This window comes from Lolium perenne, chromosome 3 (genome assembly GCF_019359855.2).
Source record: "Lolium perenne isolate Kyuss_39 chromosome 3, Kyuss_2.0, whole genome shotgun sequence".
Lineage (NCBI taxonomy): Eukaryota > Viridiplantae > Streptophyta > Magnoliopsida > Poales > Poaceae > Lolium > Lolium perenne.
In genome coordinates this window covers 314,753,010-314,767,227 of record NC_067246.2, presented here as the reverse complement: position 1 = coordinate 314,767,227, position 14,218 = coordinate 314,753,010, and the positions used below count along the sequence as shown (strand labels likewise).

Sequence of the window (14,218 nt, the reverse complement as noted above, 5' to 3'; positions counted from 1 at the left end):
TTTTACAAACATGCATCCCTTAACAACTTGCTCTTTTCATAACTCATATTACCCAAAGGCTGCGAAAATTCAAAAATCTATGTAAAATTGACTCGTGTGAAATGACAAACATTCTACCACCAAAAAATATTTCCAGTCAGCTCTAAAGGCAGTTGCTTCCATCAAAATCTCACCTATATACACAGCTCATGATGAGCTGAAAAAGAAGAGGAAAGAACCATCACCACTACCACCTCCCTAGGTTTAGTTCCAAGCAACTTTACCTGCTGCTCGAATGCTTCTTCATAAAAAGAAAGGAGGTCTCAAAGGGTGTGTTTTGTCCACATGTAAAGCCACCTCACCTAGTCACAAACCAACTAATTAGTTAAAACATATGCCCAACCAAACGTCCACTGACCTCCCTAGTTGTTATTTACACCTTTCACTTGTTAAACTAGTGCAGGGGGTATAAAATCTCCTCAGCCCTCCCCCACAAGGTTCCCCCACTTTCCCCTCTCCCCAGCTGCAAATCCCCCCAACGTCTCTCATGGCGGCAGAACCTGTTGAGTACCAGGTGATTACATTCATCCTACTAATTTTCTTTCCTATAGTTGTGTATTGTGGTATTAATTGTTCGGATCATGAGCACGTTCATGTTCATGTGGTTGACCAGTCACTAGATTCTTGGACTCGTAACTAGTTATGTGGAATGATATTGTCTTATGACAATATATGCATTTCTGATCTCCAGTTTCCATGCTTCTGTATGCTGAAGACCATGTATGAAGTGTGCTAATGATGACTTTATTTCTCCTATGCAGGTTCTGGTGCTAAGGGTGTCCATCCATTGTGAAGGATGCAAGAAGAAGGTGAAGAAAGTGCTCCAACATGTTGATGGTATGCCTCATTTGATCCTTCCCCATCTATATTGTAAATTTGTAATTGGATTGAATCATGTACGTACCCCAATAGGTTAATATGCGTGTGCATCAGCAAGTAAACATTATTGGAACACTGACATGTGAAAATAACTTGCTAGAAACGAAGTAATCCTACCTGTATACTTCATGCTATACTTATGCACACTGACCGAAGTTCTCGTCAATTTGATCACCTTGCAGGCGTGTTCAGATGCGACATCGACGGCCGAAGAAACAGGGTCACGGTCACAGCCTCTAAAAAGATCGACGCCGGCGTCCTCATCGCGAGGCTGAACAAGTCTGGCAAGCATGCTGAGCCATGGCCCGAGGAGCCCAAACAAGAGCAACCTGCAGAGAGTCAAAGCCAAGAAACCAAGAACCAAGCCGATGATGCCAGCAAGCCTAACGAAGCCGCTGAGAAGTCCGCTCCCGAAGCCGCCGCAGAACCCAGTAGCGCCCAGCCTCCGGCGCCGGAACCCGAGAAGACCACCGAAGAGACCCCACCGCCGGCTGAAGAAAAGAAAGAGGCCGACGAAACCAAGACAGAGACAGCACAGCAACAACCCAGAGAGGAAACAGGGGAAGCCAAGCAGCACCAGCAGCAGCAGCAGCATAATCATCATGACAAGCCGATCGACGCCAGGGTGACAATGGTCTTCGACGACGTCCGCGGCAGAGGCGGCTACGGCTACGGGAGCCAATACCAGAACTACATGCCAACCACACGGCAGCCGCCGGTGCACGTCATGAGCTACAACCAGGCGAGGCCGATGCCGAGCGCGTCGTACTACGCCGCCGCACCGATGCCGACGTCGGCGCCGGCGCCCATGCCGATGCCCATGCCCATGCCGATGTCGAGGCCTGGGCCGTCCCAGGGAGGCTACATAGACGAGTACGCGCCACCGAATTACTACGGCCGGCCGGCGCCACCGTCGTACGAGCCTTACAGCTACTATCCTGAAACCCAGCCGTCTCCTTACCGGCATCAGCGTTCTGCGGACGAGGATTACTACTACCGGGCGCCGTCGCTGCCGCCGCAGAGGAGCGCCTTCTCGCCGCCGCGGGACGCGTACGGCGACATGTTCAACGACGAGAATGCCAATTCTTGCAGCGTGATGTGAAGGGGATCGATGCGGCAGGTTTAGCTAGTTTACACTTAACTGATGACCACTCCATGTGTTAGCGACAAGATTTTTCAGTAGTAGTAACCGATGCATTAGCAGAATAAAACGAGCTGGGCTTGATTCATTAGAGGAAAAATGAGAGGGGGTAATGGCACAGCTCTGATCGATGTTCATTGGAGCAATTTTGTAATATATGTGGCATGATCAAATATGAGGTGAACATCTTTGTCGTGAACTTGTAAAAAAAATGACAAAAAATATTTACATTAAAAAAAATCATCCAATACAAGAAATTAAGAAGATGTGGTTGAATGGTTACGAGCGCAGTGGTCCTCAGCCCACTAAGAATCAAATCCAAGTTTGATACTTTGGTGTCATGCAAAGGTGAATTTTTTTTCTTTCAGCAGGAGGTGATATTTCTGTCAATAGCGAAATGCATGTGGTGAGTTCGTCAATCTCAAGATCTATAGCCTCAGTTTCTCGAAAATGCTCATAAAGATAGGGTGTGCAAGTATTTATTTATAGGGATGAATGTTTGTATGTATTTTTATTAGCACCTGCGTTTGTGTTGTCTTTCTCAAAAAAAAAAAAAAACCTAGACAACAAATTTACACCAAACTAAAAGGTTAAACTAGATGTAATTTTACTATTATCTAATATACGAACATATTACTACTGGGCATGGTATAGATATCTAAGCCCCCACGTTGTCCCAACCCTAGGGCGCCTCTAGCGGCGCTCCAAGTGGCCGCTGCTAAGGCTTCTACTCTGTGACTCCTGTCCCTGTTGTCGTTTGTGGCTGCCGTCGTGGCCTATGTGATTGAAATGGCGGATGGCTCCACGGACGCTTGACCTGGCGGCGTGGTGCTTGCCACTGGCGGAGGCACGATGGCTGAGCAATGGCCTCGTGGACAGTGATGTCGCTAGTGGATTGCAGGCGTACCACGATGGCTCGACGGCCACAAGTGATGTAAAGTGTGTGTGTTAGTTTATTTTAGGGACCATGGGCGTCATACAAGTGTTGGCATGCTTGTGCTAGGACGACGGGGATGGTGGTGACGGCCTGTGGTGTATAGGGCAGTGGTGAAGGATGCCACTACAACAACTCTCGTGCTAGTTTTTGAGATGGTGGTAGGTGATGCATGTAAAATGCATACATGAACTTTGTAGTTTATTGTGTAAAAATCATTATTATTATGCCACTTTATTATATTTATTGGTACTAACTTATTAATAATTTCAAAAATGCATAAGTTCTTGTTTTATACTTTGTTGTGTACAAAAGAGGCAAACATTAAAAGAAGTCGCTCATTATGGTGAAATCTGGAGTTTCCCGGAATCTGTCCTTGAAGAACACTTTTCAAAGATTGCCACATAAATCCCGAAATATGACGGCCAATGAAAAGTTGAAAACCACAAAGTTGTAGGAAATTTTATGGTCATGCTTCTAGATATAAAATTCGTCCCAACCGGACTACGGAAGCTCATCTTAGATCCTAAATATTGTTGAGTCCACATGCAGTTTCAGGATTTCGAAAGTTGGTGATGTGATTAACACAAACTCTTGTCTTATTTGATGGATTCATCTAATCCACGACTTTATGGGCTTATAAAGGACAAAGGAGAGTTCTAGGAAGGTTATAGAGGTGCCCAAGAACCCTTGGATCAAAGGGCATCAATCACATGGCCTATATTACATACATCTCCACCTCTATATATTGAGGGAAACCCAATTTTTGGAGGAAGTCACCCATAGCCACGAAAATCCTCCTCCTCCAATTAGGGGGAGAAGCTCCTCAATATTAGCACCATGGCTAAGGAAGAAGAAGGGGCAAGGGAACTCCGCCCCCTAGGACAGCCGCCGCCCAGCGCTGCCGCCTCCCCTCATGGGGAGGACCATATCCATCACCTTCTGCAGAAACTCTCCATCATCCCCAACTATAATCTCTTGGCAAACATTATGTATGATGTAATATTTTTTCCCATGATCTATTGTATCTATATGTTGATGTTTGAGTAGTGACTTGTTTATGACAATTGTGACATAGCTTGTCGTTGGTTGCATACAAGTACATGCTATCTTATATGATGATCTTGTTGTAGTTGCACACATATGTTAGGGAATGCACAAAGTTTTCACCGTTGCATGTTGATAGGATGAGGGATAGCCGGAGTTTGACAAAAATCGAATCCCAAGTCTTAGAGATACATGTTGTATTAATGCATGGTTAATCAACGAGGATATTATCATATCACCCTTAGATCTAAATGCGGTGGTTGGACTTTACATCTTAGTAATTCCCTTGTTTGCTCTTAATTAGCTTTGGGATCAATCACTAGAAGTGTATTTTCTCATGTGTATGGCTGCACCTAATCGGGGCTCCTCTTTAGAAGAAATAATAAATAGACTATATGTGTGGTTCATTAATTGTGGCAACCAACCAAATAAAATAGCAATTTTCCTAAGAACTTGCTCCCTTGGGTTAGCCACCTCCACTTCACTAGCACCATTTTACTTGCACTAGTTTACCTATAGTATTTGCTTCCAAAAACTTTACTATTTTCTAGTTAGTACCAAAAATAACCACACACACTATAGTTCCTAGCTTTGCGTAGAAGGCCATATAAGTGGGTTATAGGGCTTTAGAGAATAGATAGTTTACCTTCAGCTCCTCGTGGGTTCGACACTCAAGTACTTATCGAATTGTACTACAGTCATACCTTGCACTTGAGGGTAATCGGTAGGGTTTGTGTACCTGCTTACTTGTGGTGTCCCACCCTCTCCCATCAACGTGACTAAGAAGATTGTGAAGCGGGATTGTGAGGGCCTAAACCTGCTTCTGGCGTCTTCTCCAGCAAAAGCTGTCGATGGCTAAAGGGGATTTTGTATGTAAAACAAAAATTACCTCATACACCAACATCCTAGATATATACTATGTACTTGCACTAATAGTATTCCATCGATATCAAATCACTGAGTAGTCCAGAAGGCTCGATGATGATGTTGGTCTGGGCAATCCCCGCAGCTAGGAAAATCCCTTCTAGCCGCGGGTAAATCTCCTCCTCGCTCCAAGAATTGAATGGACGATTCCTCTAGCATAGTCGATGAATGTAGAGGTACAACCAGTGTGGGATTCGTCGTCAAGGCCAGGGGGTCGGCTTGGAAGAGGGGGTGGTGGCCAACACCCTACGGCTGGCAGCCACCTCCTATCGTTCGGCCAGTGGTGGTCTAGCCGCTACCCCCTCCCTAGGACGATTGGCCTAGGTTGGCCGGCCCACCAAACTAGCCCCAAGGCCCTCCTTCCTGAAGGGAGCTACGGGAAGGGGGCGCCTTGGGCCCTTCGGGCCTAGCCAATTCGCCCTATATATATATATATGGGTTGGCCTTGCTGGATCCTGAAGTTCCTGGGCAGCCCAAACACCCTCCACTCCCGTCTCTCCTTTTGGGACTCTTCCCTCTCATATCTAATGACCTCTAGACAATCCAGGCTTCATCAGAATTAAATTTTCCCAATACGAAAACTCATTGGAATGATTTCGAGAATAATTCCACATATATGGTAACCCCATATCACTTCTGATGCTACCCCGAATCACTTTTGACAACCCCAAAGCGACTCCTATATTTTCTCTCTTAGTCACAAATGCTCCGAAACAATTCCGGAGTCTGCGGGAACTTTTCTGAACGGCTTCTCTCAATCACATACCATAAATTGAACTCTCGTAATAGATTGTACCACTTTAAGAGAATGAGCCAACAAGTTCAATAATGTGCATTAATGAGTTCGATGACCGTCAGATCAATAACCAACATTAGGATCCAGACATCCACGGGGGCTCCTTTGCATACACGAAGTTTAGAACGTAACGAGTATGATAACCCGGGGTGAGACTTTGGTATTCCCATCAATCAACTCTTCGATCACTATACATGTTAACCTGAATCCGATATCAATTCTTCTTTTCTCGTTTAGTGTATATTGATGATATCATGTGATTACTATCACATGGGGTCTGCGCAAACATATTACTTTGATATCACAATACCGAGAGGGCCTAGAACATATCTCATCAGGAGGAACAAATCACATTCTTGAATCATTAAGCTCCCATACCTTCGGATATACCTCAGCCTTAACTTTCCCAACTCTTCGGTTTAACCAGGGAGGTCTGATAAGATCAAAGCACATCCTCCAATATGAGTCACTCTAATACTCTCATGGTCTAAGAACTTTTAAGATAACACTTAAAGATATTGCTATTAATAATAATGAATGTCTCTTGTATCATATCAGTGACTTGGGTATGTTCAGTGCTATAGTTTACCAAAACATTCCACCCTTATTATTGCCAACGTTACCCTGCTCATGATCAAAAAAGCTTGATCATCTAACAATAAATAAGCTAATCATATTTAGTTGCAGGACAGGGGATACCGTCTTTATTGTTTACCTCTCTACATGTGCTTGCGAGATTTTCTTTAAATCTCATATTCAAGAAACAAAGAAGTTATAGCATAAAGGATAAATTAATCATATAAAAAATGTGTGGTAGGAAGTGCCATTGGGGCGACTTCTTTTTAAAAAATAATAAGAACCCAAATATGCGTATGTACATTCACTTTCCTCGCCAAGTAAGCTAGTATCTCTCTGTTCGATGATCTGGTTAGCCAAAAGTTTATTGCCATTAGTGAGGTTGTTGGCACTGGCGGTGGACTTTGGTGGAAACACATGATACCATATTAGGGAACTCAACTCGGTGCACTATTCCTAGCTTACGATGGTGGCTTGTAACTCGGCTTTGGGTTGAAAACCTCGAGACCGACGAGTGATTGGACTAGTCATCATCAATGCGTGTACATGTAATTCTTTTTGAATGGTTTATCTAGGAGTTGTATATATACTTTCTGATGTTTGGTCATTTGATATAGGTTTTGTGGTATTTTTGTGGAGATGTGGTCGCGAGGCGATAAACTCAGGTTTCATTTTTCTTTCTTGCTGATTTTTTCAACATGAAGCCCCACTTTGCTTGGCATTGTTGAAGAACTAATAATATATGGTTACGTTCATCAACCGATGTATAGGGTGGGGATCACCCCCTTTTCAACAAATTTAGATTTAATAACCCAAAATTCCATTTTGTTGAGTATATTATTTAGCATATGCACTATTTCTTCCTCATACATTATTAGATGCATTTGACTCTAATGTAGAAACATTGAGAAGTTGCAGTCATTCAAGGACTAGGTTGGACCAGCGGGGTGGGAAGCGGCTTAGAAAAATTATAAATTCTTTTGTTAATGTAATGGATTTTTAAAATTATTGAATGTAATATTTTTTATCCGCAGTGTTTTCTATGCCTTTCTTGTGTATATGACTCCCGGTATATAGGCATGCACGACGGCCGTATCGCCCAGACCTGGTCGCGTGGCGTATAGGAGTGACCAATAATAATAAGCTAGGAGTCCATGTGTTTAGCGGGCTGAAGGGATCTGTTTGGATAGCGCCTTCGTGGTTTAGGTTGAGACTATTCGTGCTAGACTACCTGACATAGGTATGCCTAGCAGGTATGCCAAATAAAGTACCTTGGTTATATAAAGGGGATGTGAAGCCCATAGGACCCGAAGCTTTGGAGGCCCAGAAGCCTAGAGATCTTCGGATAAGAAAAATAGAGTTGTAGTAGGAATCGTGTACCAGCATAGGAAAGACCCAATGTGCCTCAGATAGTTTATAACTTGTACGACACGAAAATCCTCGGCTCCACCTCCTATATATAGGGGAGCCGATGGAGAAACGAGGGATCAAATCTTTGCCACCAGAACCACCGTAACCTTGAGTCGAGCACCTTTGTCGGCTGAACCTTCGAAATCTACTTGCCCTCTACTTCTTACGAAACCCTAAGTCTACAATCTGTAGGCATATCAATTGGCTCCGTCTGCGGGAATTGGAGGTCGCAAGGTCCTGATTTCGATGGCATCGTCAACATCATTGTCAACAGCAAGCAACGTGATGGACGGAGGTAAACGAGTCTAACCTGATCTCGCCGATTTTGTTCCTCACCCTCCCGCCCGTTTGCATGCATATGCCGATCTGGAGGAGTCGACGGAGATGACGTTCGGGAGCTTTAGCTTCCTCGTCGGAAAAGAAGGATCACATCTGTGACGCCCAGGAACCGGTATCCTGAGGATTCCAGCGATCCCGCCGAAATCCGCACGATATCGATTCAGAGACGCCCTCCGACACGACGTGCGCGACGAATCACACACGTGATGCCAGAGGAATTAACACGAGCGGTAACATTACAATAGGATTACAATAGAGCCCACAAGGAACATATATTACAACAACGACTCCAACGAGTCAAGATACAAATAGATACATACAAAGATCCAAATCATACAGAAGATCAAATACGTCCGAGTACGGACAAGATACAAATTGGACTAAGAGTCCTGAAGATAACCAGTGGCGTCCATAACCCTGCCCAGGCCAAGCCGGAAGGATAATCTTGCTAACGTCGTCTTCATCGAACATATCTTCATACCTGCCCGGTTATATCCCGTAGAAGCAGCAATAAGTACGGGTTTGTACTTAACAAGACTTCAAAACGTATAAGCATTCGTCAACCAGTCGTCCTTTGTACTTGAGGCACGCAGGGGACTTAGAGGACGCAAGAGGAGCGTCATAGGCAATATGGTGGAGTTAAGCGGCAGCGCAAGCACTAAAAACCTATAGAGACACTCTACAACATTCGTCTAATCAGAGAAGGTGAGAGAGCGCATAAGGTAACAGATAAAATACTACACAAACATAACCCAGCCGATTACACATATCCCCTCCAACAATTGCGAAGAGGCAATGTAAAAGGCACTCAACGATGGACAAGTTTTATTGGGTAACGGTTGTAGTAAGGCTATATTACTACGCAAGTTATTATCAGATTATTAGCAACAAGATAACGGTGTAAGTTGTTCTATGATCAAGCTATACAATTCCAAGTCATCCATAACCGCGGACACGGCTTATCGATAAGATGTACACCCTGCAGGGGTTGCCCAAATGTAACCATACGCATGCTCGACCCGCTTCTTACAGGCGATATCTCACAACAAGACCGTTCCCAGTTCAACAAGAAAGTCTAGGGGAGCCACCCAACTAAGCTACCCGGGGCCATTACAATATCGTCTCTCGGCACCAATTTTTTCGGCACCGTTAGCGGTCGAGTCCGATTTCTCGGGGTCGCCAGCATCATCTATCGAGTCAGGCGACGAGGAAGTTTTGCCGCCACGCTTCACCAAGCCCGCCGATGGCGGGGCACTCGCCGATCTATTCGATGACATGACTTTCGGGTCGTTCACGGAAACCGGTCTGGACAGTGACTCGGAAAGCTTCAAAAACTTCGGCTTCACCAACTTCGACTACACCAACAACTCTACTGCTGATAGGGAGGTCTTCGCCGATCTATACGATGGTGTCACTGACCCTGAGGCTGACGAAGATACATCTGCAACATATCATCAGATCCACGTGATTGCGGAGCAGGTCGTCAAGAGGATGAAGAGTCTGAGGCTTTCGACGATGTGGGTAACCCCTACGTCGATCCCGCAGATTTGACGCGTGTAACGGGAAATAAATACATCGGAACCACGTAGTGAGAAAAAGTACAGCTTTCGCAGGAAGCATGGGATAGAGCTACGAGAGCCATGGATGTCACGGAGCCGATGACCACTACAGCTATGCCGCAAGCGCTGCAAGCATATCAATATAAAATTGCTCGTTTCAAATGAGAGTTAGAAAAACTGCGGTGAACACTCGGTGAAAGAAGAGCTGCAGCTGATGCGTCAAGCGAACGCAGGGCCAACTTGAGTCGACAATCCAGGACCTCGGGAGATAGTCACAGGGACGCTCGCACAAGAGCAAGATCGCGACTAGCAGGTATACTCGAGCAAGAACGGGAGAACCTGATCCAAAACCTCGACATGTCCTTCATGTCAGTAGACACGAGAGGACACATCATCCCGAAAACACCGGAAGCGAAATATATGGAGACACATGCATTCTTGATGGCATCCAAGCCACCCCAGGGAGATCCTAGGTCATCAGTATATCAGATAGCTATGTCAGGAGTCGATGTTATGGGCGCAGCAATAGTTGGAGGAGAAGTTGCACCGCAACCCGAGAGTGCTCCACGTAGAAATAGTCCAAGGCAAAATAGTCCACGACGCACTGTGGCAGCATCGCGAGATACTCCAAGAGAGGGCGACGCAAGGAACACGGATGCTCAAGCTAGAGTTGACAGAGCACGTGATGAAAGGAATCGTGAAAATAGAACACGAGAATGTCAACACACACCAGAAGATAGTAATGAGGACTTTTGCGGACTCCCTTGCTTTACCCGTCGGGTTCGCAAAACTCGAGTACCCACTAGCTTCAAGTTACCCGACAACTATAAAAAGTTCGACGGGCTGCAAGATGCAGAGGATTGGTTGGTCGACTATCTGGAGACACTGAAGTTGATTGGAGGAACCAAAGCAACAGCCATGCAGAGCATTGAGGTCCATCTCAGTGGAGCCGCAAGATCTTGGATGAAGAAGCTGCCGGAAGGATCCGTAGATAGCTGGGAAACTTTCGAGGACTTATTCGTGAGGAATTTCTGATCCACCTGCAAAAAAACCAGCATCAATAGAGCAGCTAAGGACTTGCAAGCAGAAGCCGGATGAATCAATGAGGATGTACATTCAGCGGTGGAGCATCATAAAAAACTCAGCTGAGCACGTGTCTAATGAAAGAGCAATAGACACGTTTGTTGCAGGAATCCGAACGAGAGACCTAGTCGAAGAGTTGGGAAGGTCCAACCCTAGGACAATATCAGATCTCATGGAAATAACAAATCGCTGGGTAGATGGAGAAGATGTTGTCCATAAAAAACGGCAGAGGTCACCCGAAGAAGATCGCAATAGAAACAACAACCAAAACAGGCGACATTTCCGCAACTTCATGGATTATGACGTTCCCAGCCAAATAGCGGTTGCCTTCCGAGGAAACAGTGGAGGAAATTATCGTGATGATTATCAAAGGAGCAATGACCAACCCAACGATCACAGTAATGCACCGAGTTCCAGCAGGCAAAATAATCGGTCAAGGTTTCCAAGGCCATATAATGTGTCACCCAAGGATTTGCTGAACGGGTCATGCCAGATGCATTTTTATGTCGACAATGATGGAAGGAGACAATTAGGACACCTGTAGAAGGATTGCCGAACTTTCCAAGATCTGCAAAGGGTGACAGAGAGAACACACGTTGAAGCAGTAAGTAAAGGGTATGTGCAAGGACCTCGGAGCGAAATACATCTTCCACCACCACCCGCAATTACTAGTGCAAACCAACATCAATTGCAAATTGTGGGTCCTGCGGATGCCGACAAAGACTTCACACCTACAAGAGGAGCAATAGCAATGATACAAAAGGGCAGACCTTCGAATAGGTCACAAAAGCTAATTTTACGGCAGGTGTACATGGCAGTAAAATTACCTCCACCAACTACCAAGTACCTCAATTGGTCGGGACAACCAATAGGATTCACATAAGAGGATCACCCACCTCAAGTTCCATGGCCAGGACACTCAGCCATGATACTACCAGCGGTCATCGAAGGATATGATGTTTCCCGAATATTCATAGATGGAGGAAGCAGTCTAAATCTCATTTACGCGGATACATTGAGGAAGATGAACATCTCGCTCGCAAACTTGACACCAACGAACACGCATTTTCAAGGCATTGCAACCGAAAAACCAAATTATCCTTTGGGCAAGATCGCACTCGACGTGCAGTTCGGAACACGAGAAATTTTCAGGAAGGAGAAGCTGGAGTTCGAAGTCATCGACTGGCCGTCTCAATATCACGCCCTCTTGGGATGACTCGAAGGAAGTTTCGCTTTGGCAAATAAGTGCGACAAGGATTTCCACAACCTTTCCAAAACATTTGGAATGCAGGCTAAGTAAGAGACATCCAAGCTCACCAACAACTACGACGTGTTACCTGACGGAGGTATATCATTGCAGGAGCAAGCTTTCGACACCTCCAAGAATTCCAAGGAAGTGCAGGTCCACCCGACATATCCAAAAAAGACGACATCCATCGCGACAAACTTGGATAGCGCATAGGAAAGCGCTCTCGCCGAGTTCCTCCGTGAGCACTGGGAAATCTTTGCATGGTGCCCATCTGACATGCCAGGAGTACCGAGGGAACTTTCCGAGCACTCCCTCAATTTAGATCCAAGAGCCAGACCTATTCAACAACCTTTGCGGCGATTCTCCGAGCCAAATCGCAAAGCTATGCTATCTGAGATTCGTCGACTTAAAGAAGCGGGTTTCATCAAAGAACTACACACTGAGGTCACGTGGGTCGCTAACCGAGTGCTGGTCCCGAAGAAAAACACTGAAGTCCTTCGCAGTGCGTCGATTTCACGTGTTTTAACAAACATTGTCCAAGGGATCACTTTCCCCTCCCGAGGATCGACCAAATTATCGATTCCACGACAGGTTGCGAACGTCTTTCCTTCCTCGACGCGTATTCTGGTTACAATCAGATTCGCCTAAAAGAAGAAGATGAAGTCCAAACACAGGAGCCACATACCAGAGGATGATGCAGAAGTGCCTTGCCACTCAGATAGGGAAAATGTCCAAGTATACATCGACGATGTGGTCATCACAACAAAGCAAGGGTCATCCCTCATTGATAATCTCAGGGAAACCTTCGACAACCTCGACAAGTTCCATCTAAATTTGAACCCAATAAAATGTTCTTTGGTGTTCCTGCGGGAGAACTCCTCGGATACTTAGTGTCAGCTAGAGGAGTCGAGGCCAATCCAAAGAAAATACAAGCTATCTTCACGATGAGAAAACCAACCAAGCTCAAAGAGATACATCAGTTAACTGGACGAGTCGCAGCTTTGAGCAGATTCATCGCAAGGTTGGGAGAAAAAGCGTTGCCCTTTTACGCGCTCATCAAGCTAGGAGAAAAGTTCGAGTGGAACGAGGAAGCGGACAAAGCTTTTGAACATCTGAAGCATACAATTGCGACACCACCAGTATTGGTGGCACCACGAGAAAAAGAGCCTTTGCTGTTATACATTGCAGCCACACCTCAAGTGGTTAGCACAGTTCTCGTGGTAGAATGAGAGGAAGAAGGGAAAATTCATGGGGTTCAGCGACAAAAATATTTCCCCAGTGAAGTCCTATTCCCATCTAAGCAGCGCTACCCGCACTATCAGAAGTTGGTATACGGAGTTTTTATGTCAGCTCGGAAGCTAAGACACTATTTTTTGGCTCACCCGATAATAGTGGTCAACGAGGCGCCTCTCTGTAACATCTTGAACAACCCAGAAGCTACAGGACGTGTCTCCCTTTGGGGAATCGAGATTTCCCCTCGGGAAATCACATATGAAAAAAGAAAGGCAATCAAGTTGCAAATTTTGCCAGACTTTGTTGCAGAGTGGATGGAACTCCAAAACACGGGACCCCAGATTTATTGAGTACCTGACATATGAACTTCGACGGATCCAAGAGTCTAGAAGGAGCTGGAGCAGGCGTGGTACTTGTTTCACTACAGGGTGACAAGATGAAGTATATATTTTTGATGACCTTCCCCAATGCATCAAATAACGAAGAAGAATATAAAGCCCTATTCACGGGATGAAGATGGCAAAGGCGTGCGGTGCTACTCGCCTAAAATTCTTTGGCGACTCTCAGTTGGTTGCCCAACAAGAATGAACAAGTGCGATGCAGTGAACGACATTATGATAGCATACAAGGAGGTCTACAATGAACTGGAGAAAACCTTTGACGGTTGCGAAGTCAATCATGTGAGCAGGCTCAGCAATGACGAGGCCGACGTTTTGGTAAACATTGGTTCGCAGTGTCTTCCTATACCACCTAGAGTTTTTTGGGAGGAAATCAGCGAGAGATCAACCAAGTCAAAGAAAACAACAGCGTCGAAGCAGCTGAAGAAAAATGACAAACCCAAGAAAGACTCGGGGGCTCCAGCAGCCCCAGAATCGCATATTTCGGATGAAGAGGAAGAACTAGAGGAGGTCATGATGATACAAATCCCTTGGATGCAAGTATACTTGTCATATATTACAAATAAATAAATACCCGAGGATCCAGTAGAAACACGAAGAGTTATTCGGCG

The 14,218-nt window shown here is 45.4% G+C and overlaps 1 protein-coding gene across 1 annotated transcript; it reads left to right on the top strand.

Annotated features, from left to right (window-relative positions):
• The first annotated feature begins 321 nt into the window (after nucleotides 1-321).
• LOC127345526 (uncharacterized) lies at nucleotides 322-2,258 on the top strand. Its single transcript, XM_051372008.2, has 3 exons — nucleotides 322-553; nucleotides 801-876; nucleotides 1,101-2,258. Exons 1-3 carry the CDS (start codon nucleotides 527-529, stop codon nucleotides 2,018-2,020), a joined length of 1,023 nt encoding a protein of 340 aa, XP_051227968.1. The 5' UTR covers nucleotides 322-526; the 3' UTR covers nucleotides 2,021-2,258.
• The last annotated feature ends 11,960 nt before the right edge of the window (nucleotides 2,259-14,218 follow it).

Excerpts from the sequence above, each read along its gene's own strand:
- LOC127345526 (XM_051372008.2), top strand. The coding sequence starts at position 527 with ATGGCGGCAGAACCTGTTGAGTACCAG. Across the intron at positions 554-800 it reads CAGAACCTGTTGAGTACCAG|GTTCTGGTGCTAAGGGTGTC; the intron begins GTGATTACATTC and ends TCTCCTATGCAG. Across the intron at positions 877-1,100 it reads AGTGCTCCAACATGTTGATG|GCGTGTTCAGATGCGACATC; the intron begins GTATGCCTCATT and ends ATCACCTTGCAG.